Here is a 21,247-nt window from a genome sequence, read left to right as displayed (position 1 = left end):
ATTTATAAATACTAGTACATGTATTTATAAAAATGGAGAAAGTGGGTTTGTTGTGTCAACTGTATAAATTTATCATTCTATTTCAATTATATGTGCAAGAAATTATCATGGGTCTATTTGTAGTCATTTGGTCACATTTAGAAGATGAAAACAAGTATGCAAATAATAGTCCCGCTACCTTAAACTAGATGCCACGTACACTGTATGGTCACGGGACGACTAATAATCTACGAAATGGCTGGACTCCAGGTTAGAATGAAGTCGTTCGGAGTTCACCGTGTTTATGATGCGCACTTATTTCACTGACATGTGACGTGCTAGGACTGGGCGACAACAACCTCTGATTACAAGTTTCTATGGTGACATCTGTATTATGACGTACTTGTAGTTTATTAGAAACCGGGATTAGAAATGATTACGTGACAGTAATATTACATAATTGTAACCATCTTCTTTTCAGATTCGATACGAAATCATTTAATCACTAAAGTTGGATTAAATTTTCAAAAAAATAAGCTTTCAAAAACAATTTAGATGTCTAAATAATTTAAAGAGAGGCGGCGGAAAGAAATTGTGCATGGGGGTGGTGGGGTGGGGTGGGGGTGTGGGGGTGGGGGTGGTGTCTGCTCACCAACCTTGTGCCGAATGCGCGACCGGGGGTCACTGGCCTTCCAGTTTGGGCCAGATTGGTGGGGGTGTGCGGCCGGGAAGTGCCGACCCCAAACCCAACGTGCACCATAGACCATTTTCAACTCAAAAACCATACCCCATTATAAACCAAATAGTGATTTTGTATATCCATTAGAATCCAAATTTTCACTAAATTTATTCATTTATACTAGGTTTTATCTACATCACCCGGACTCACCAATAAAAGTACTAAAATGTACTCGGGTAAATACATGGATATTAAAAATCAGAGCCCATCCTGGACAGGCCATCCTAATATCCTCGGGGGCGGACATCCGGGCATTTTCTACCGCCTGGCAACCCTCGCGGTGAAAACAAAGATCAAAAACTCGCAGAAAACGGTACTTTGCGATGGTTGTTGAGAGTCCCCTGAACAGTGTAACAAGATTAGCCCTACGTGTGTAACATATATGAATTTGGTTGTTCAGGATTACTTTAAAGTTGAGTTTGTGTTGTTTTCTCGAATTTTCACCGGCTCCACCGGCGTTCCACTGCACAGTAGCGCACACAGAAATACGTGGTACAGTGATGCGCGTCTTAGCAACGTAGAACGTCTGTGACGTAGCTCCGCCCCCGAGGATTGGACCTAAAGGCAAGCAAATCTATGCCCCATTCTAGACCAAACAGCTAAAATTTACGACCCCAAAGGGCGGTACGTCTCCATAATGTGTTTTACATTAAGTGCCCCCCGACCTTGCGAAATTTTGAAATATAGACCCTCTGAAGAGCTATTTCCTGTATTTTGAGGGGCAGATTTTGCTGGCACAAAGGGGTTCAGCTTGGTTTTTTGATGGGCGACGCCCCCCAACATTTTTTTCGAAATTTCTGCCACCGCTCTCTCTACCACCCCACCCCACCACTGATTATTTTTCTTTGGCATATTTTAAATTATGCTATTATTTGTATAAATTGTAACACAATCCCCGATAAAAACACGATCACTAAAAGACATGTGATCTGCAGACAATAACGGTACAGTTACCGTGCATGTCATTTCGCCGAGTCGGAGTCCCTCTATCGCTGTGTTTTCGCGGGAAACTGGTTAAGTCAAAGTCTGCTCTAATTGGACGATTGGATCACATGACGACGCTCATTACAGCGTGCTCTTGGTCACATCCGGTTGGGAAGGTTTTTGCCGCGAAGTTTTTGTATACAGTCACCTGGTTTATCCTTAGTTTTGACAACTGATTTGACAGCAATGGCGACCCAGACAAGACGACAGACAACTCGCACAGAGTATACATCTTCAAAGTCAAGTGGTGGACGCTCACATACGTCTCCATTGAGCCCGACGAGGATATCTCGTTTGCAGGAAAAAAATGATATGATCGATCTCAATGACCGACTTGCTGCATACATCGAAAGAGTGCGGCAGCTTGAAACTGAGAACAGTCGTCTCACTACAAAAGTCACGAAGATCGAGGAGACACAGTCGAGGGAAGTAACCAACTTGAAGTCTTTGTACGAGTCTGAATTGTCTGAAACCAGGCGTTTATTAGACAGCACTTCGAAAGAGAAGGCTCGTTTGCAAATTGAGCACGATAAATGGAAAACGCAAGCACTGGAACTGCAATCCAGGTTAGTAATTTGGTAGATCTATTATAACCTTTATCTTTAATTTCAATTTTATTTAATTTTGCGAGCTTTCCTGATTAAATAGGGAATGTATTGTGCATAAGGGCTGGGTCTGTTGCATCTGCGTCGAAAACCCACGCTACATTATGCTGTTGGCTGCCATTTTGGACTTGTCAACTTCCGGGAAACTAGAGGTCATAGGGGTGGGAGGCTATTTAGATGGTATATCAGTATGTTCAACATTCGATATGAACAGCTGTTGTGATGTAATACAACAGTGTTACAAAAGCTGTAATTTATCTATGTATTTATAGAAATTAATTTTCTTTTGTTTCTCATAAACATCAGTGCTCCATCTGTTTGTGCATTTTTTGCCCCTCCCATTGTAATGGAATGGTAATGACCCCAGTAGGACTAAAATACCAAGCATAATTTACCAATGGGTGAATGCACTGTGTGTGGAGAGAAGGCCTTCAATGAATGGCTTGTCTGATGATTTATTTTGTACAATTAACATGGCCATCACTGTTCTATTGTTAGAAGTCAGTTTAAAAAAAACAAATCTTGCAGGTCGTGCCAATGTCAACTTTTACTGTTTAACTTTAACCAGTGTTTTACAGTATATAAAAAGTCTATCTTCAACTTGTATGAACACATGTAGTTTATAATATAGTAATTCATGAACAGTAATTTTGGCTCCTTGAGTTCCTTTTGTACCCCACCCCTAACCTTCTAAATTAACTCAACAGTACCGTACTCTACCGCGTTAGCGCCCAGGGGCCTCAACTCAGAAAATCACTATTATTTAGGGGTGGGCGCTTACCCGAGCACCCCCCTCGAAAAAGAGTGCAAATGAGGGAAATCAAATTACGAAATTAGTTGAGTCGTCATTAATTTTCACAATGAAGGAACAGAGATGATCACAGAAAATATGCACATTTTATTACAATATTAATTACGTACCACCAGAATTTACGAAATTAAAAAAATTTGAGTCTGTTGGAACACAGTCGAAGTCAAAATTGTCATATTATCTCCACTGACGAAGGTGTTGCATGTTGGATCGTACGCAAACTCTCGATGAAAATCACTTTCCACCATGATGCATTTGCAGATTTCACCTGCAGCGGCGTCCTTTGACCTAATGGGTGAAGTTGGTTATTAACCAATCACAATGCTGTGTTGTACTGACGCAATTCTTCGGAAATTCCCGAAGACTTTCCGGTAACGCAATGCGGAAGTGAATTATCGATGTCGAAGTACGATCTGTTGGAATTGATTTCAGCGAATAAACAACATAGTTTTTCCAAAAAACTAGTAACTAGCCATTTTTGAGAGGTAAAGTGAATATGGCATGAAATATTTACCGCATTTTACTTGTATTAACAGGTCATTGTCGAAGCGTAGGTTACGCACGGTTACCGTGTTCTACGCATTCTCAACATGTTTACAGCGATCGATATCCACGCTGTATCATATAAAAACGATTACCAAGATTTGTTACGCAAGACCAAGTTTTAAATTAGTTGCATTTTGAAGGAGTGGGCGCTTTGCCGAATGTGACCGGGCATGAGCGCTAACGCGGTCGAGTACGGTATATGCCAACAGTGGATAACTATAGGTGTCCTTAGGACAGGCATATCCAATTAAATTGTAGAATGCTGTGTTAGGAGTGGTGTACAAAAAAAATCTCTTTCCATATTTTTTTGTAGTATTGACAGTTGTAAGATGTTGCCATGCCTATGATTTAATCATTTTTAGCCATTCAACCTTAAAAAACTTCGCTAATATTATATTACATTCTATTGGCTTCTATTGTGGCTGTCTATCGCACACATTCGATCAGGTCCAAAAAAACTGAGCACTGTGATTGTGTAATGGTAACACAAGTAAGAGACTACGGTCGACTGTAATACTTGTAATACTGTAATAATTGTTTATTTCGGAAGGAAAGACTGGCATCAAAGTACAATTAGAGCAATCCACACTAAATATGCACTAAAACACCCTTTATATAGGGTTAAATAGGATTACACTGCAGATTTTAAAATTGGAGGAAAAACGCTATGATTGGTGTGCCATGTGAGAAGGTCACTATAGAATAAACATTTCAGCTTAATCTGCTACAAAGTTGCGACTTCTCTTGCGTTCGCTGTGATAAAGGCATGTTTGTGAACATTACGTAAATGGCTTACAATAAATTGATTTGTGCTTCATAGGAATACATGTATTGTGAGGTGAAATGAAGCAAATAATGCTTGGAATCAGAGAATAATGCTTGGAATCGAATGAAATGAAAACAAATACAGAAAATGATTGTCTATCGATACAAACTAAATACGAATGAAAAATAATAACTATAATTAAACAACAAATATAATTGAATCGAGAAACACGCGTGGATAAGCATCCACGATATTTATAGCAAGACTTCAATTGGCATGGGGTAGGGTAGCCCCTCTTTTAGTAAATAGGCAATAGATGGAGCTGCATTTATGCTGGATAACAATGGTGCTCCTTGATGTAGTTAAATAACATGACACAGCCTGTGTTTAGTTGTTGGGTTTCAAAGTGAAAGCAAGGCCACTGTGTACATTGCTTATGACAACTAAGCTCGAAGTTCAGCATTTTTTTTTAAAGGGAACAATCAACATGTGACCTCATTGTTTTCTATACATCTGGTGTGCAAGCTTATTGAAAATAATTCTAAAAAAATATATTTGCCAAAATACTGTAAAATAGAAAAAAAAGTTAACAGTAAACGAAACATTTTGGGACCAGAAAAAAATCTTTTTTTTTTTTTTTTGGCTAATAAAGCATTGGAATTCTCAATTGAAATTTGTCTTTCCAAGGAGATGGTAAATACAAGGCTATTTAATATTAACGACATAGGTAGGAGGAAAGGAAGGGTGATGTATAAAATTAGTAGGTAGTCTTGGCTTTCTCGTATTGTGTGACCTTTTTTTGTTTTGTTGTTGCAGAGGTCATACAGTAGCTATTAAATAAGTCTTAAAAATAAAAACAGTAGTTTTACGAGTCTAAAATAACAACTATGACAACATAAGCCATAGATTTATAGGTATAGGCAAGTACAATAGCATTTTAATTATTTGTACAATTGAGGCAGAACTACTTGAAGTAACAGGGGTAAACAAGTTAAAAATTGATCTGTAATTCAGACTCAAGAATTCACTATTAGCATGTTACTGTATTGACCTAAACATCATCTGAAAGTTTTTGATATACTGTAAAATGACTAATTTTCACTGGGTTTAAATTTCGCTTATTTACCATTTCAGGCATATTCAGTGGGTTTACTATAGTGTACTATAGCGAATACTATAGTGTATACGCTGTACTGATGTTTGCGTAAGTGTTTACAGTCTTCCAATTTTGCTATTGTTGTTTTTGAAAACTCCATTTATTATTAATTTGCGCAAAAGAAATTGCCAGGAATGTTTGTAAGATTGTAGCTTCTTCTGTTTTAGTTTTCCATAAAATAACTACAAAAAATCAGTAGTTTGGACTTACTGTAATTAACAAAATAAAAAAATTGAGGCACAGATTCTTTGTACATTGTGTTGGAAAACTGCTCAGGTAATTCCTTAGATAAACAATGATTTGACATGTATGCACTGCAGTATTTACAGTATCTAAAATTTCAGATAATGTATAGATTATGGTGAGAAACTACAACAGATCATTTTTTAATTTGTTTATTTTCCCAAATGTAGGTAAGATAATCAATGTTACGACAAACTGACTGCACCATTACATGACAAATCTGTGCGGTTGATTTGTCAGCTTCATAACAAAGCCTCATTGCCTTCAGCAAAAGGGCGTGTCCCTGCCCTCTGAAGGAATGAAAGGAATGTTGTTATCGATTGGGAGGTGCAGATTACTGAAGTAACCTCATTTTGGTCAGTAGGTCAGAAGGTTACATTACCATTGTGTCAATGATGAAGTGTTGCCTTTCTGATGCTATAGTGTACAACAATGTAAAGTCATTGAGTAGTATATTCATGGTCAATTGCCTCAGTTACAAACACCGGTCGTTTTTCTTTACAACCGCTCCACGTATTCCACATGCCTGGTCACTATGTTACAATTTGTTAAATAAAGAAAACCGAAGGTCTTTAACTCATTGCCTGCCGACGCTGTTTTTTCCTATTCATTTTGACAATCCATGGAGGCTTTCGGCAGGCAAATGTTAACTCGTAGACCCGATGGCCAATGCTTAATTTAATAATAGAGTTGGCTGAAATAGACATACACAGTTATTTGTATTATATATACAAGTTTGTGCTTTTATTTTCCTGTACCAAACTGTGGTACTACACTGCTGTATTAGTTCTATTCTAGTAGCATATTTTCTTACATAAAAAATGTGTGATGAAAATATAAGTCATATTTTTACGATTCAGCGTTTGTGTTTTTTTATCCGATATGCTTCTAATAAAGCAAATATGGTATATTGTGCATGGTTGCTTGGTATCATTGTTACTGTAGAAAGAAATAGAACATGGTTTGCTAGAATACCAACTTTTATAATTTCAATAGTAATGAATTCTCGTCATAGTTATAAACTGGGGCAAAATTTCCACTACACTTTACTTCAGCCGATTGGGACAAAAATAGTCGCCACAAAAATTATGGTTAATTCCTAGAAATATTGAAGAATATAAGAAAAAGGTCCAGACAAATTTAGGCGAGAAAGTCTGGTGGTGGTGGGGGGGGGGGGGGGGAGGTGAGGGTTTCTTGGTAAAATGTGAGCGAATTTACGTGCGAGAAATTAAAATTTTAACTCATCATGTGCTGAGGACATTATATAATATTCATATTTGTTGAAGCTGTCAACAGCCGAAGTGTTTAAATTAATGATAATGGAAAGAACAAAAGAAATAACATTTTGTTTAATTGGGATTATAAAAATATATTTAAATATTTTAGGTATAAATTCTATAGGGATATATTGTAGACCGTTCTTTCTCCGGTAAATGCAGGTTAATTTGCATAACAATGCCACCTTAATTGCATATCTATTTTTATTACAATAAAAAAATTAAAGTTCTATATAAACCATGGATGTAAAATAGTTGACTTTCTAATAATCAGCTTTATTGGTAAAATAGTGGCAGTGTTGAATTTTGTTCCCCATTATATACTTACTCAGTATAGTGAATGCCACTAACACAAACTAAAACAATGTTATTTTCCATTGTTTACAAAACAGTGGTGGTGTTTTGAGAAAAGTGACGTTCAAAAGGCATCTCTTTATTTTTGCGTAGATTTGGCAAATTAGAAAAAGACCTTGCCAGTGCTGAGAAGCGTTTACTTAATCTTGAAGCCCAACTGTCCGATAAAGACGCCAAGCTTAAGACTGCTCTGAACGAAAGACAACATTTTGAAGATGAGTACAATCGTCTCAAACGGGACTATGCGAACAAAGAGAAACAGTTGGATGTTTCAAAAAAGCAGCTTGAAGAAGAGACGGTTCTTCGTGTGGATTTGGAAAATAGATGCCAGAGTTTGAAAGAAGAATTGGCCTTTAAAGAATCAATATACAAACAGGTAAGACTTGACTTGATTTCCATGCCAGCATTTTTTTGTTCGTAACTGGTATACTTCTTGCAATGGTACTTATTATTTATATACATGGTATAGACTGGAGAAACTTGGTGGTTTGTACCAGCCCAAATTTCGGACCGGTAATTAACAGAATTTTTTGTAACTCCAGTCATAGTCGTTTTAGTTATCATTTGTCAAAAACTTTGGCATGTGCCTGTTTGGAGAGAGATTACAGCAGTTGTGTTCACGTTAGTCAGAATCACATCGGGACCCACTTGGCTCATGCCGAAATCGTGACCTTATTCATTGATCTGTTATTTGGCCAATACATGGAAAATTATATGCATATGGTGATAATAATAATTTCTACATTGAAATTGTATCCATTTGTTTCTAACGTGAGGGTCACTTATGATCAAGTTTACTGGTTTCTTGCTGCAATTCTCTCCAGGTGCCCGATGAGTGCCCTGGATTGAGTCCTAAGCAAGACGAGTGTTCACCTCAGGTTTTTCAAGTGTAATGCAACTTGGGCCACAAGCTGCATTGTTTTGCTTCCACTCGCGTTGCTTCAAACTGTTCGTGATGCTTTGATTCAGGCAAGTGAGTGGTAGCAAAAACTTTGCAAATATAATTTGGGTTAGTAATGTTGATAGAGCACATATGTGAATAAATAAATAAATATATGACAATGATACGTTATGTTGCTAAGGAAACAGAGGGATCTTCATAAGTCAACTCCAAGTGCATTGCAAGTCTGTCACAGAAAACAAACAATATTGTGATCTTTCCCGCAAGTCTGAACCATTAACTTTAAATAAAATTCAGAAATGAAGTATTGATAACTACTGGACTGAGCCAACCGGCGTGATGTAAAAAATATTTTACATGGGAGAAATTCATGGAATGACACAGCAGTAAATTCAAGTTAAAAGCTATTTTATGATCAGCATCTTGGAAACTTTTACAAAATATTGCACATGAAACACAACAGCTAAGAATGTGATTAATAACTTTACTAACTCTATAACAGTGGAGTGTATATATTGCTTGTGGAAGTGTAAGTAACTGACTATTGATGAGAAATGATTAAATGACACGCAGAAAGGTTTACCGTTAAAAGCATACTTTCTGTCGCCATTCATCAAATAACTAACTAATGTAGTGGTAACTACATTTGTGTGTTTTCTATAGGGAATTATTAAATTAATACAATTACATTAATTATAAATTATGAAAAACCTGACAATGTACATGCAATAATAGTCCCAAGGTCTAATGAAAATAACATGCTCATCATCATGTAAATTTTATGCTATTAGTATGCAAATTAGTCAAATACTTGGTGAAACATTAGTTTAGTAGTGTTTATCATAATCTTTACAGTTCATTCCCAGAGTTGATTTTAATCCCTATCATGTGCATAGTGTCAGTAATTATTAATAATATTTTAACAGGAAGTCGAGGAAGTGAGAACTCAAAAGGAGATCAGTATCACTGAAGTCGATAACCGTGCAAGAGAAGACTACGAGAGTCGTCTGCAGATCAGTCTGCAGGAGTTGAGGGAAGAGTATGAGGACCACACCAAGTTCATGAAACAGGAATCCGAATCTATGTTTCATTCTAAGGTATTGTAATAAATGATATTATTGGATGATAGTTAACCTTTGATCTTGTCTTGTTACCGATTTTCAAACTTTGATGACACAGACTGCTGCATTGCCAAGTATTGTACATGTCTGGCTTTGCACTCACTCGACCACCAGTTGAAAACCTAAAATTTTTGGATTAAAATTTCAGCGCGATGTCAAACTCGATACTCATCACAATAATAATACAATGTATGTGACTTCTGTGCTTTCATCGGTCTGATTGTTGGAGGGTAATGTAACCTGATTTGAGCTATAATTGATATACAAGTCATGACCTTTGACAACGAAGTGTGTTCATTGAAAAGAAGTAGGGCGCAATAATACTGCCTGATTGAAGCCGTACTTTGTACACATGATGTAAAATGGTGATTATCTTTTTGAGTTGGAGACATGTTCAGGGCTGTCGTCAATCATGGTAATTGATATTATTCGTTATTTTCCAGATCGCAGAAATGAAACTTCTCCTTGAAAAGCAGAGTGGTGAAGCTGCTACCGCTAAAGATGAAATGAGAATGGGTCGCACAAAGTTAGACGGTCTGCAGTCGCAAGTTAATACATTGAAGGCACAGGTAGGTTTCGCAAAGCGTGAACACATTGATGGCCACATAAAATCAACGTCATATGCTCTTGATGATGCGATGATTCTGTGTGGGGCATGGGCATCCGTTGTAGTTTGTGTCAAATAAAAGTACACTTTGTATGTGGTATAATAAAAACATGTACTTATACATGTAGGTGTGACTACATTATTTTCTATTCCCGACAGAACAATGCATTATCAGATCGTGTGAAAGACTTAGAGAAGCAATTAGCAGACGAACAAGAGGCATCAGCCAATGCGTTAAAAGAGAGAGATGCAGAACTACAAAACATGAGAGATTCTATGGCGATTCAACTGAGAGAGTATGAAGAACTCATGGGTATAAAGATTGCGCTTGATATGGAGATAGCAGCTTATAGAAAACTACTGGAAGGGGAGGAATTCAGGTAGGTGTTAATTAATGATGAGCCAACTCCTTGTCTTCATAATGACAACAATCCTGTTGACCTTTCAATTTAAGTCAAGTTATCGCAATTATTAATTTACACCAAATTTTGTCCTGGTGTGCTAAAAAAACTACCCTTTTTAATTTTGCACATTGTACATTTTCACGAGCCGTTTTGCAAAAGCTAAGGCACAACTTAGTCTAAATTTGTTTGAGGTGTTCTGTAATTTTTTTCCCGACTAATTTTAGTTTTGGCTTGATCGAAACGACTGTGTGTGAAATGTTGCAATATTATCTCAAAAACCAATTATTGCATTTCAATAAGACTTGATATACCTGGGTACAATGCTAAAGACCTGATAAGTTTTGGATTGAAATTAAAGCTTACTTAAATTGAATAATGTGCATAATAATCACATAGATACTCTGGAGATAATCCACGGACATGATTAGTTTAATGTTAAAAAACATAAATAATGATTATCTAATTAGTATTTGCCCATTTCTGGTATCTCAAAAATCAGATTTAAATTGAACTTGAAGGTGCTCTGGAATAAATCAGATTTAAACCACAAATGTACAATCAAATTTTTTTTTTGGTAAGTATTATAATCATTAGTCTTGAGGATCACATTTTATGTTGTACATCTCAAATAGCAGTCCAAATATTAGTTGCCAAGCTTCTATTTTGAAAGGCTAATCTTAAATTTTGAATTAATTTTCATTACGCCTCAAATACTCGCGCAGTTTTTTTTCGGAGTTTTCTTTGATTACTTTACAATCCTTGCTGAATTGTGGCTGTTATGCATTTTGTTATCCCTTGTACACTAAGCTGTGCATTCACATGGATTACACTTGTATGCAAACCATTCCTCTTTCACACAGGTTGAACATGAGTCCCTCGCCTCGTCAAACCAAAAAAACTAGAGAATCCTCGCAGCTTCGTAGTACACCCATGCGTCAAGTACGTGGCACGAAGCGACGTCGCATTGATGAAAGTTCAAGCATATCACAGACTGCTACAGCAACTGGTGGAGTGGCGATCACAGAGACTGACACAGAAGGCAAATTTATCAAGTTACAGAATACAGCAGAAAAGGTAACGGTGGAATGCTTGACATTTAATCTATTTCAGTTTTGGTTTTATGCATGTTAATGCATAATGTACGTTTTTTTTTAAGCATCTTATTTGGCAATCAAAAATGTATATAGTACTGCTGCTTGAATTTGTTACCTTCTTAATCTTTCAAATTAAGTTTTTATATATGTTTCGTGGAAATCAAATCAATAAGACTCCCTAGTTTATCTCGCAATTAGGAAGTTTGCATCATGCAAGCAAGTAACCTTTAGTTGCTTTACAATTTACCTCTAGGACCAAGCCATGGGCAGCTGGCAGCTGAAAGTTAAGGCAGATGACAACGAGGAAGTCACTTTCAAGTTTACAAACCGTTTTGTGCTGAAGGCTGGTGCTACAGTAACTGTGTGGTGTCAGGAAGCTGGACAAGGTCACAACCCACCTAGCGACTTGTTGTGGAAGAATCAGAAAAACTTTGGCACTGGTGAAAAAGTCCAAACCGTATTGGTTGATAGCAGCGGCGAGGTAGGAATATTAATGTTGTTTTAAAAGTTGACTGCGTATTGACTAGTGATATGGACATTAAGTTGAACTTTGATCATTAACCTTTGATGTTCACCTTGCCTTACAATATTAAACTCAATTTAGTCTGTTCGCGGAGTTGACCTCAAATTGTCCTTTCAGTCACTGGTTAACCCTGAGTTTGCCATGTACAGTGTTGTAAGAATACTCAAAGGAATCTCTCTGCCGTAGTATGTGTGGTAAACATTTCGTTTGTTTTGATAAAACATAATCTTAATAGAAAAAGTTGATGTTATTAATCACCACTGATTTATTTATAACTGAATTTGTTTTTTTGTTTTATAGGCCATGGCTACTCGTACTCTGTCTCGTCGTGTCACATACTTGGAATACTCGGAGGGCAGCAGATTAAGTGAGGTGGGCAGTGAAGAGCTCTTTCACCAACAGGTGGTTAGATAGTCAGGGTTGCAAATTATGCTGACATGAATAAACATAAATAAATACATGTTTTTATGATAAAAGTAAATTTAAAATATTCATTTTTATTTTGGTTTTCTAAAATATAGTATGAGTAACCCTTTGAACACCACACCTTTAACTGTGGATATTTTGGTCCAGCATTTTGAATGTTTTATGTATTTTCTAAAATTTCTGTGGACCAGATGGTCATGATTCCTGATTGGCTCACACTGTTTACTTCGTGAAACGCGGTGACAAAAGTTGACTTTGGAGTTCAAAGGGTTAATCTCTTTTATGATTTCTGTCAGATAATCTGTTCACTCATAATGCCACTGACGTTGATGTTGTTGTACTTAAAAGGGGGAAAATTACAGTATTGAAATGTTGCTTAACATGTGATAGTGTTGATTTCACTTGTGACAGTGTTGATTTCACATGTGACAGTGTTCGTTTCACATGCGACAGTGTTGATTTCATTTGTGACTGTGTTGATTGATCACGTGTGATTTTCACTTTAGGCTAATAAGTTCCTCTATCCTATGTTTAAACTTGGTTTCATAAATACGAGAAACATCATCTTCCAGATTAGGCATCAAATTAGAATCCAGACATGTAGAAGTAGATAAAGTTGATTGGGCAGTTGGGTTGGTAGTATGAACATTTTGATCAACATTTTTGCACAATTTTGTGGGTTTTTTTCTGCAATATTTAGCATAATTTCTCATCGGCTACGGGTCCTGATAAAAAATAGGGACAAATCATTCTTGTGTAAATTGTAAAAATGACAAAAGTCAAAAATGTTTTCGCATGTGAAATCAACACTTATAAATATTCAAAAATGTAGCAAGCAGAGAACTCAGACTGGTCTCTAAGCGCATCTTTTAATATCAACTTTTCAGGCAAACAAAGTTGATATTATTATTTGTTAAATTGATTTACTGAGTATGTTTCTTTCTTGCCTGTTCACAGTCGGATTCACATGGTTCTGGGGACAGCAATTAACGTCAACCTCTAGTAGGTTATCGTCCCGTTAAATATTTGCTCTGCTTTGCTTTTATCTGTGCTGCTTTGAGAACTTTATAATTAAAACCGAATTAATCGTTAAATGATATTTTACCCCTAGAATTACGATTAAAACCTAATATCTTTATTCTGTAAAAAGATGACCTGGCATTTATTAGTAATGATTGATTTGATTGGCTTTTTACATATGGGGGAGAAATGTCCATGGAACACTATTTCGTCTAAATAGTCACTTTAGTTCACTATTGGCTTGCAAAATATCAATTTAGAAACCATTTGAATCTCCCTGCATTGGCTGTAGTATGACGCACATGTCGAATTTATTAATTTTGGTGCATGAAAAATGATGCTGATTTCCATGTTTAACGCAACATTTTGTTGATGCACAACAAATGGAGAATGTATTTCGGATCTTTAACTCAGCATAGTGCATCTGGCGCCAGTACGTATCCAGACGATATTGCAACCAAAGCTGGATAGAGAACCGATCACATTTTCCACAATTAATCTGCCTGCATGACAAAGTGTCTGCTAGGTGTTATCACTTGGTATGACTGCATGACAATTCGGTGTCTGCTTGTTGTCTTCTTGTATGGCTACCTGTTCAGATACACAGGTTGTTGGTAAAACCTGACATACCATCCTATTTGCCTGTGTATTGTGTCTCATATTGAATTCATGAGTAAGCTGTACTATGTTGCCTGATTACTAAGACTGCTGCTATTCACTTTTATCGTGCCGCGGCCGTAGCTGACTATTTGCATCCCAAGCCTCATTTTCACATTAACTAAACGTATTGATGTCATTGCAGTGGGCTTGAATCGAGGCATGGAAAGCATTGGTCCGTAGAAGTCGCGGCATGATAAAAGCAAATTAGATTACCATATTTGCTTTATGAGTGGCACATCCTTTTGAGGTGTCTATGATCATAATAAGTCATATTTTAATGATCTAGCATACAATGAATGTTATTTTTTGGTTGGTGTTCGCTTCTATTAATAGAGAAAAACGGTATTTTGAGCCTGACAATTCTCAAACAAATGCCAAATTAAACATATAAAAATGGTCATTTCCTGACTTGCCAATTAAAGTGCTTTATGGTTTACGCTAATCAATATTTTGATCATCTTTGCACTCCAAATCAATGTTCTGTCTCCATGGTACCTGGTTTAATAGTGCATCTCTAAAAATTAAAATAAACAGGCATTTCTAATATAGGAAATGTGGTGATTATATAACTTATGTAGTAAAGTAGTTACTGATTTTTGTAGCAGTCATCATTTTTCTGAGATCCAATGACAGTGTCAGTGACTTTACAAGGTTTTGTCTTCTCATGTTTTAAAAAAAAATTGTGAAAATTTCTAGCAATTCAACTGTTTACAAATTCTTATCCTAGTAGTTGCCTATTTTGATTAAATTGCTGTTCATTGAAATTAAACCTCGCTTTGTTTTTTCCCTTTTCAGGGTGACCCACAACAGAAGACTGGATGTGTTGTCATGTAAGCCGTTGCCATGGAATTTAATGGACTTTAGTCATGTCCATATTATAATCATTCAGCATGATTTAGATGGATTTTATACAGATCAGCACAAGTTAGCTTTTATTTTTATTATAATTATTATTTTTATATAATTGTAATACATTCAATTGTTCTATATTCTGATATCGTCGTTGCGTATAGAGGAAAGTCTTGTATAGATGATGCCAAGCATGTGGTCAAACTATTTGTGATGTACACGTCTAAGGAATTCCGATCATACCGCTCAACTACCAGTAAACCATGGAGGCTGTGTTTTTGACCATTTGAATAGGAATCGTCTTTAATTCATCCTTGACGACTGAGCGTTTTTATGTGGTAAGACGAACAAGCCCACAAAACTTGAGAACCCTTCCACTGCTTTTACTGGGCGTGTTTGTGAAGCAATTAATTGTGGTGTATCCAAACTCAAATTTGATGTATTGTTTCACATTTTAGGATTCCTACTCAATATTCCAATTTATTGTCTCATTTTTAATAATTTTCTGTTAAATTTCATTATGAATTTGATAGATAGCGTTGAATAGTTTCAGGTAGGGTATAAAGTAACTGTCGTAGCATGTTGACGTTTTTTTTATCAACTTTGTCTTCTCGCTTCAGTACAATTATTGTCAGTTTCAGTATATTTGTACAGCTGAGTGTACATGAAATACAGATTTTAAACGTTTTCTAGTGACCCCTTTTTTCAGGTCATGCTTTTCAAGTCAACATACTAGTTTATCTTTGGCCGTTTATGAACCGTCACACCTCAATTTGACAGACATTATTTTTATGGTGCTATTAATATTGATTTGTGTGTCCTGCTATTATTGATCCAAACTATAGGTAATCCATTAAGATTTCAATAAAGGTTTAGTTCACAATTAAAGGGGCACCTTCCAGTTAAGCCTAATCTCACAACAAATTTACTTTCTGGGTTAAAGTCACAATGGATAACAAAAGATAGATTAACATTGTAAACAACATAAACAATAGTGTCCCGTGATTTTTTGGTGCAATCCATGGGATTGAGCGGTTCCCCTTTAAGTTCACTCGTACACTGTAATGAGCAATGTCTGAATTGTTAAAGATACTGCTTCCTGCTGTATTTCCTCTTTGTGTCGCATGCGTCTACGTAAATAACAGACGTGTCCATGGTAACACAAGTTGCATTTAAATGATCAGTATACAGTAAAGGCAATTTTGAGTTAACATCTTTTTCTGTTAGTGCAAATACGGTGTGTATATATACATGAGCAGTGGACTGAAGTGGAGTGTGTTAGGGGCACCAAATTGTAATCGGTGATATAGCTGGGGCACACAGATCTTGGAAGTCTTAGTAACCAGTGGACTATGATGTCATAATTACTGTTGAACCTATGATGTCACCATATTATTATGTGATGTCATTTTAGTAACCCAACGTTAAAGTGCAGTGGTTGTTACAGTAATCAACATTAGACTCGGTGACGTACACATCTCTTGTAAAATGCATGTTCTTTGTGACAACCACTGCCCTTTAAAGTGAATTTGACCAGTACAAATTGTGTAATCTTGTATTTTTATCTTTGTATGTTAAAAACCCATACACGTGGAGTGTCAAATCTTTAAAGTATGACCCATGTTACCAGAATGCTTATTTAATTTTCTGTAAGGCCCTATTCGTGGGTGCTTCTTTTTTGTCATTGGGAAAAAGAAGTCTCCAGAAGTTTGCTTGAATTACCGAAATGTTATTTTTTTATTTTACATGTATTTTAATTTTGCAGTATTACGTTAGTTTAGTTACATAGGTACCAAATTGAAATACACTTGTGCAATTTGCATTCCTTTGAAGTCCTACCCTCTTATTTCATCTAAACATGTTTTATCCATTATGGGACGTCCGTTCCACTTCAAAAATATCCCAATATTTACGTCTTTACTTGTGCACTCGAGTGCCATACGTTTTCTGGCTAAAAATAAATCGTGTTAGCAAAATTGCCAATGACCCAAATTTAGTGGGTTTTGTCACTACTTTAAATATGTAGTATATTTTAAATTATGTTTTGTACCTGTGAACATGCTTTGTTTATAAACAAGTGTAACTTTGGTCAGTGTTGAATTGCCAGCTTGATATGAAATGGCGCCCTCTTTTGCATATCCCTGAATAACTGTAGAGATTCATTCATGAGAATTTGGTGATTGTCATCACAATGTATCTTGTTATTGTAATTCAGTTTGCATTAAAATTTTCTCTGTTCACAAAGATGCTTGTATTTGTAGATTTTTGTGTCTCTTGTGCAAATTTGCAGGTACATATAAGATGAAAATGTACCCTGAAATGTATGTATAAATGTAACCAACGGCAACGATCTATAGCTCTATGTAGTTTACAAGACCATCTTTTGCTGTAGATTGGACATGGACCCCTTAGGTCAGTGTTTTTTGTTACATAATCCCAACAATATTTTGCCTGCCATTTCAGTCATAACATGCTTTAAAATCAGTATGGTCAAAACAACATCAAATGTTGGGCATTCTCCAAAAATCTCAAAGGTCAAAATATGCCAGTTTTTCCAAAATGAATGTACATGTAATTTACAAACAAGCAGCCTCTCAGCTGAGATAGTTCTACTGTTAGCAATGCACATTTCAAATAAAGAACTGAACAAATTTGAGAGGTCTACCAGAGGTCCCTATATGTATAGTATCAAAGCAATTGGACTTGCTGTTTTCAACAAGAAACCAAAAATATTCATTGAAATTAGATTATTGAAGATATCATGAAATGAACATATATGAGAGGTCCACCCTATACTACATATATATATATATATATATATATGCAATATCAAAGCAAACTGGACTTGTAGTTTTCAAGAAGTCTTAAGAGTAAAAAGCTGACATGGATGACGACTGACAATCGCTCGTATGATAAGCTCTGCTCAACAAAGTCAGCAGCAGAGCTAAAAATGTGTGATGTTCTGAATTTGCATGAAATGTGTACTTCAGCTGCAACATTGCCAGCTCTACACATGTGACAGGAACCAATCTCGTAAATCATAAACCTTAGAAAATGGACATGAAACTGGATTGACATGGATGCCAGGGTGCAGCAAAACAAAATCAGAATTACTGTTACCGGTAACAACTATTTAGTAAAACTAAACAGCCAAGTACTTTTTAACGATATACGCAACTAAAAATTGGGATGGTAATAGTTTTTACAGAAAAGGGTAACATAAGGATAATTTTCCCCACAATGAAACGAAAACTGTCAAACTTGTATTGATATCGAACAAGTGGATTTGTTGTATAATATTTAGAACCTGTTATAAATATGAATGTTGGCACAGTGTTTCGTGATGCAGTTTTATCCATAATGCATTAATGGATTAACTGTTGCACAAAGCAAGTTAAATTATCATTTGACTCTGGCAGTCCCTATCCCAGTTTTCTGAGCTCTATTGTTGAATCCACAGGGCAGCGGACATCTGGGCATTTTCACCGCCTGGCAATAACTGATTAATGGCATTTTGTTTTGTTTCAGCCATATTTTGTTTTCAACTGCTGGTGCATAACATGTTTGTTTTTTTCGGTATGAAGGTCGAGCATTTTTGTCGAGTAAAGGACGGTCGCGCCGTTTGTTGTTGCCCTGCTGGGCATTTTCATCGCCTGGCAACCTTCGCAGAAAACGGTACTTTGGGATGGTTGTTGAGACTCCCCTGAACAGTGCAACAAGTTTAGCCCCACGTGTGTAACATATATAAATTCGGTTGTTCAAGATTACTTCAAAGTTGAGTTTGTGTTTTCTTGAATTTTCACCGGCTCGACTGGCGTTCCACAGAAGCGCGTGCAGAGCCCATAGAAATGCATGGTACAGTGGTGCGCGTCTTAGCCAGGTGGAACATCTTGTGATGTAGCTCCGCCCCGAAGATAGACTTGTAAAAACATAGTTGCAGGTGTGTGTTTAGTACATGCCATGACGTACCAATAATTGTTAGGCCATTATGATAGGAAGGTGGCCACACAGCCCTGTCACGTAGTCCCAAATTATCATGGGAAGGTGGCCACACAGCCCTGTCACGTAGTCCCAAATTATCATAGGAAGGTGGCCACACAGCCCTGTCACTTAGTCCCAAATGATGATAGGAAGGTGGCCACACAGCCCTGTCACTTAGTCCCAAATTATGATAGGAAGGTGGCCACACAGCCCTGTCACGTAGTCCCAAATTATGATAGGAAAGTGGCCACACAGCCCTGTCATGTAGTCCCAAATTATGAAATGACAGCGGTGCATCTATGGTTGAATTTGTATTATACAATAATTGCAGACAATATAGTTTGGTTTGAAAAGATGCAGAAATGACATTTTCGTCTATGCCTGACCAGTGAATTTATTTTTACTACGTGGCCATCAGTCACAATTTTATAGCACAAAATATGTATCTGATACCGACAAATCAAAAATATTATCACACGAATGAAAAACAAATTTTTTTTTCCACAGTGGAGTTAGTAATAATAACTGATTAATGGCATTTTGTTTTGTTTCAGCCATATTTTGTTCTCAACTGCTGGTGCATAACATGTTTTTTTTTTCGGTATGAAGGTCGAGCATATTTGAGTAAAGGACGGTCACGCCGTTTGTTGTTGCCCTGCTTCTTACAAATGTTGTATTGTGGCTAACATTTTGTTGAAAGTCCATTAATTTAACAACAAATCTTAAAGTTATAGTTTGCATGCTATCCTGATCAAAAACATTTTTTGTCGACTAAGTCATTATTGTCTTCGCTTCAATAAATCCTGTCGTGCATCGCTGTTTTGAATTATTCCTGGTGTGTGATAAACACAACTAACCTATGAAGTATGCAATGCTCAATGTTTATAGTTTGCCCAGACACAGCAGTGGTAACAAAGATATCAAAGTCATGCAAAGAAATCCACTTGCAACATAGCAAATTTCGAAGATATAGGATAACTGAAGCACAAGTAAAAAAACACTTCCTCTTTACAAGAAATCAATCCAACCCAATCTGATTAAAATCCGATGTAGGTATGAGGCTTCAATTTTTTTTTTTTCTATATAACTATATTATATTTATTTGTATTTTAGTTTGAATATGTCGATTTTTGTGGTTTTTCTTGCCGTTAATCAGTTCTTAGAAAATTGTGTCAAGAGGCGACTGGGACACAATTTTCTAACTGATTAACGGCAAGAAAAAACACAAAAATCGACATACTCAACTAAAATACAAATAAATATAATATAAAGGGTTATATAAAAAAAAAAATTGGAGTCTCATACCTACATCGGATTTTAATTAACCCTTCCACTGGCAAAACGCTCCTGTTAAAAATTCAACTTTTACATCAATATCTTGTGAAGAAAATTTTTAGGCATATTTTTGATGTTTTTTTTTGGGGGGGGGGGGAAGCCAAGTTTTTATTCGTGATATTGGAAAACATTAGCGACGCCAAAGGAAAAATGCCTAGAGTCTCAGAAAGGGTTCAAAATGGCCACTTCTCGTTTAAATTAAATTCAAGATGGCTGCCAAGTGCCAAACCAAAATTCTGAAATTCAAGTAAACTAAGTCACATTAGGGTCTATCATTTCAAACAAATTCTGTTCAGCTGTTTTCTCAAGATTCCTTGATGAAAAAAGGCAGAAGAAAAACAAAAGGGTCCAAACTGACATGGAGCATAATTGTCTGAAAGCTCAGATATTGGTTGATACAGCAGTGTATATACTGTACCAATGTTTATCTAAGCGATTACTTGGAAGCTGAATCTAAAAGTGGATTTGCAAGATTTTTGGCTCAATATTCAGTCAGAAGTGTTGTTTTTTCGTAGGAAGTATTTGTGACAAAGTACAAGAAACCCAAGTTTCTTATATTTTTTTTCAATTTATGCTTTTGTTTTTGACTTTGTTTGCACACAATGAGAGTCTTCACGGTTAGTGTGTGTGCATGTACGTGTTTCACAATTATTTCAATAACCAATCATCACATTTCAATGAAACTTGGTATATAGATACTCTGGGACAATGCACAAAACAGATTAGTTTTGTGATGAAAATCGTACAAACTAATCACCTAATTTGCATAAAAAATAGCCAGTTTTTGGGTTTTCCACCAATATCTCAAATACTACGGTAAACAAATGAGATACGATACATGCCTATTCAATGAAGTGTTCAAAACT

General features: G+C 36.3%; 1 protein-coding gene across 3 annotated transcripts; it reads left to right on the top strand.

Moving 5' to 3' along the window:
- Positions 1–1,756: 1,756 nt before the first annotated feature.
- LOC100378219 (prelamin-A/C) lies at positions 1,757–17,309 on the top strand. 3 transcript variants are annotated; one of them, XM_085507081.1, is made up of 10 exons: positions 1,757–2,268; positions 7,554–7,836; positions 9,288–9,458; positions 9,926–10,051; positions 10,249–10,469; positions 11,354–11,567; positions 11,841–12,068; positions 12,411–12,482; positions 13,494–13,538; positions 15,012–17,309. In XM_085507081.1, exons 1-9 carry the CDS (start codon positions 1,889–1,891, stop codon positions 13,524–13,526), a joined length of 1,728 nt encoding a protein of 575 aa, XP_085363207.1. In that variant the 5' UTR covers positions 1,757–1,888; the 3' UTR covers positions 13,527–13,538; positions 15,012–17,309. The 3 variants fall into 3 exon arrangements, with proteins under 3 accessions (XP_085363207.1, XP_085363206.1, XP_002734960.2); XM_085507080.1 differs by having other exon boundaries at positions 12,411–12,512; XM_002734914.4 differs by lacking the exon at positions 13,494–13,538.
- Positions 17,310–21,247: the final 3,938 nt, after the last annotated feature.

This window comes from Saccoglossus kowalevskii, chromosome 13, assembly GCF_978046115.1.
Source record: "Saccoglossus kowalevskii chromosome 13, keSacKowa6.1, whole genome shotgun sequence".
NCBI classification, from domain to species: Eukaryota; Metazoa; Hemichordata; class Enteropneusta; family Harrimaniidae; genus Saccoglossus; species Saccoglossus kowalevskii.
This window is presented reverse-complemented; position numbering and strand designations above follow the sequence as displayed.

Coding starts and splice junctions, on each gene's coding strand:
- LOC100378219 (XM_085507080.1), top strand. CDS start 1,889: ATGGCGACCCAGACAAGACGACAGACAACTCGCACAGAGTATACATCT. Junction 10,470..11,353: donor CTGGAAGGGGAGGAATTCAG/GTAGGTGTTAAT, acceptor TCTTTCACACAG/GTTGAACATGAGTCCCTCGC. Junction 12,513..13,493: donor AAGAGCTCTTTCACCAACAG/GTGGTTAGATAG, acceptor GCCTGTTCACAG/TCGGATTCACATGGTTCTGG.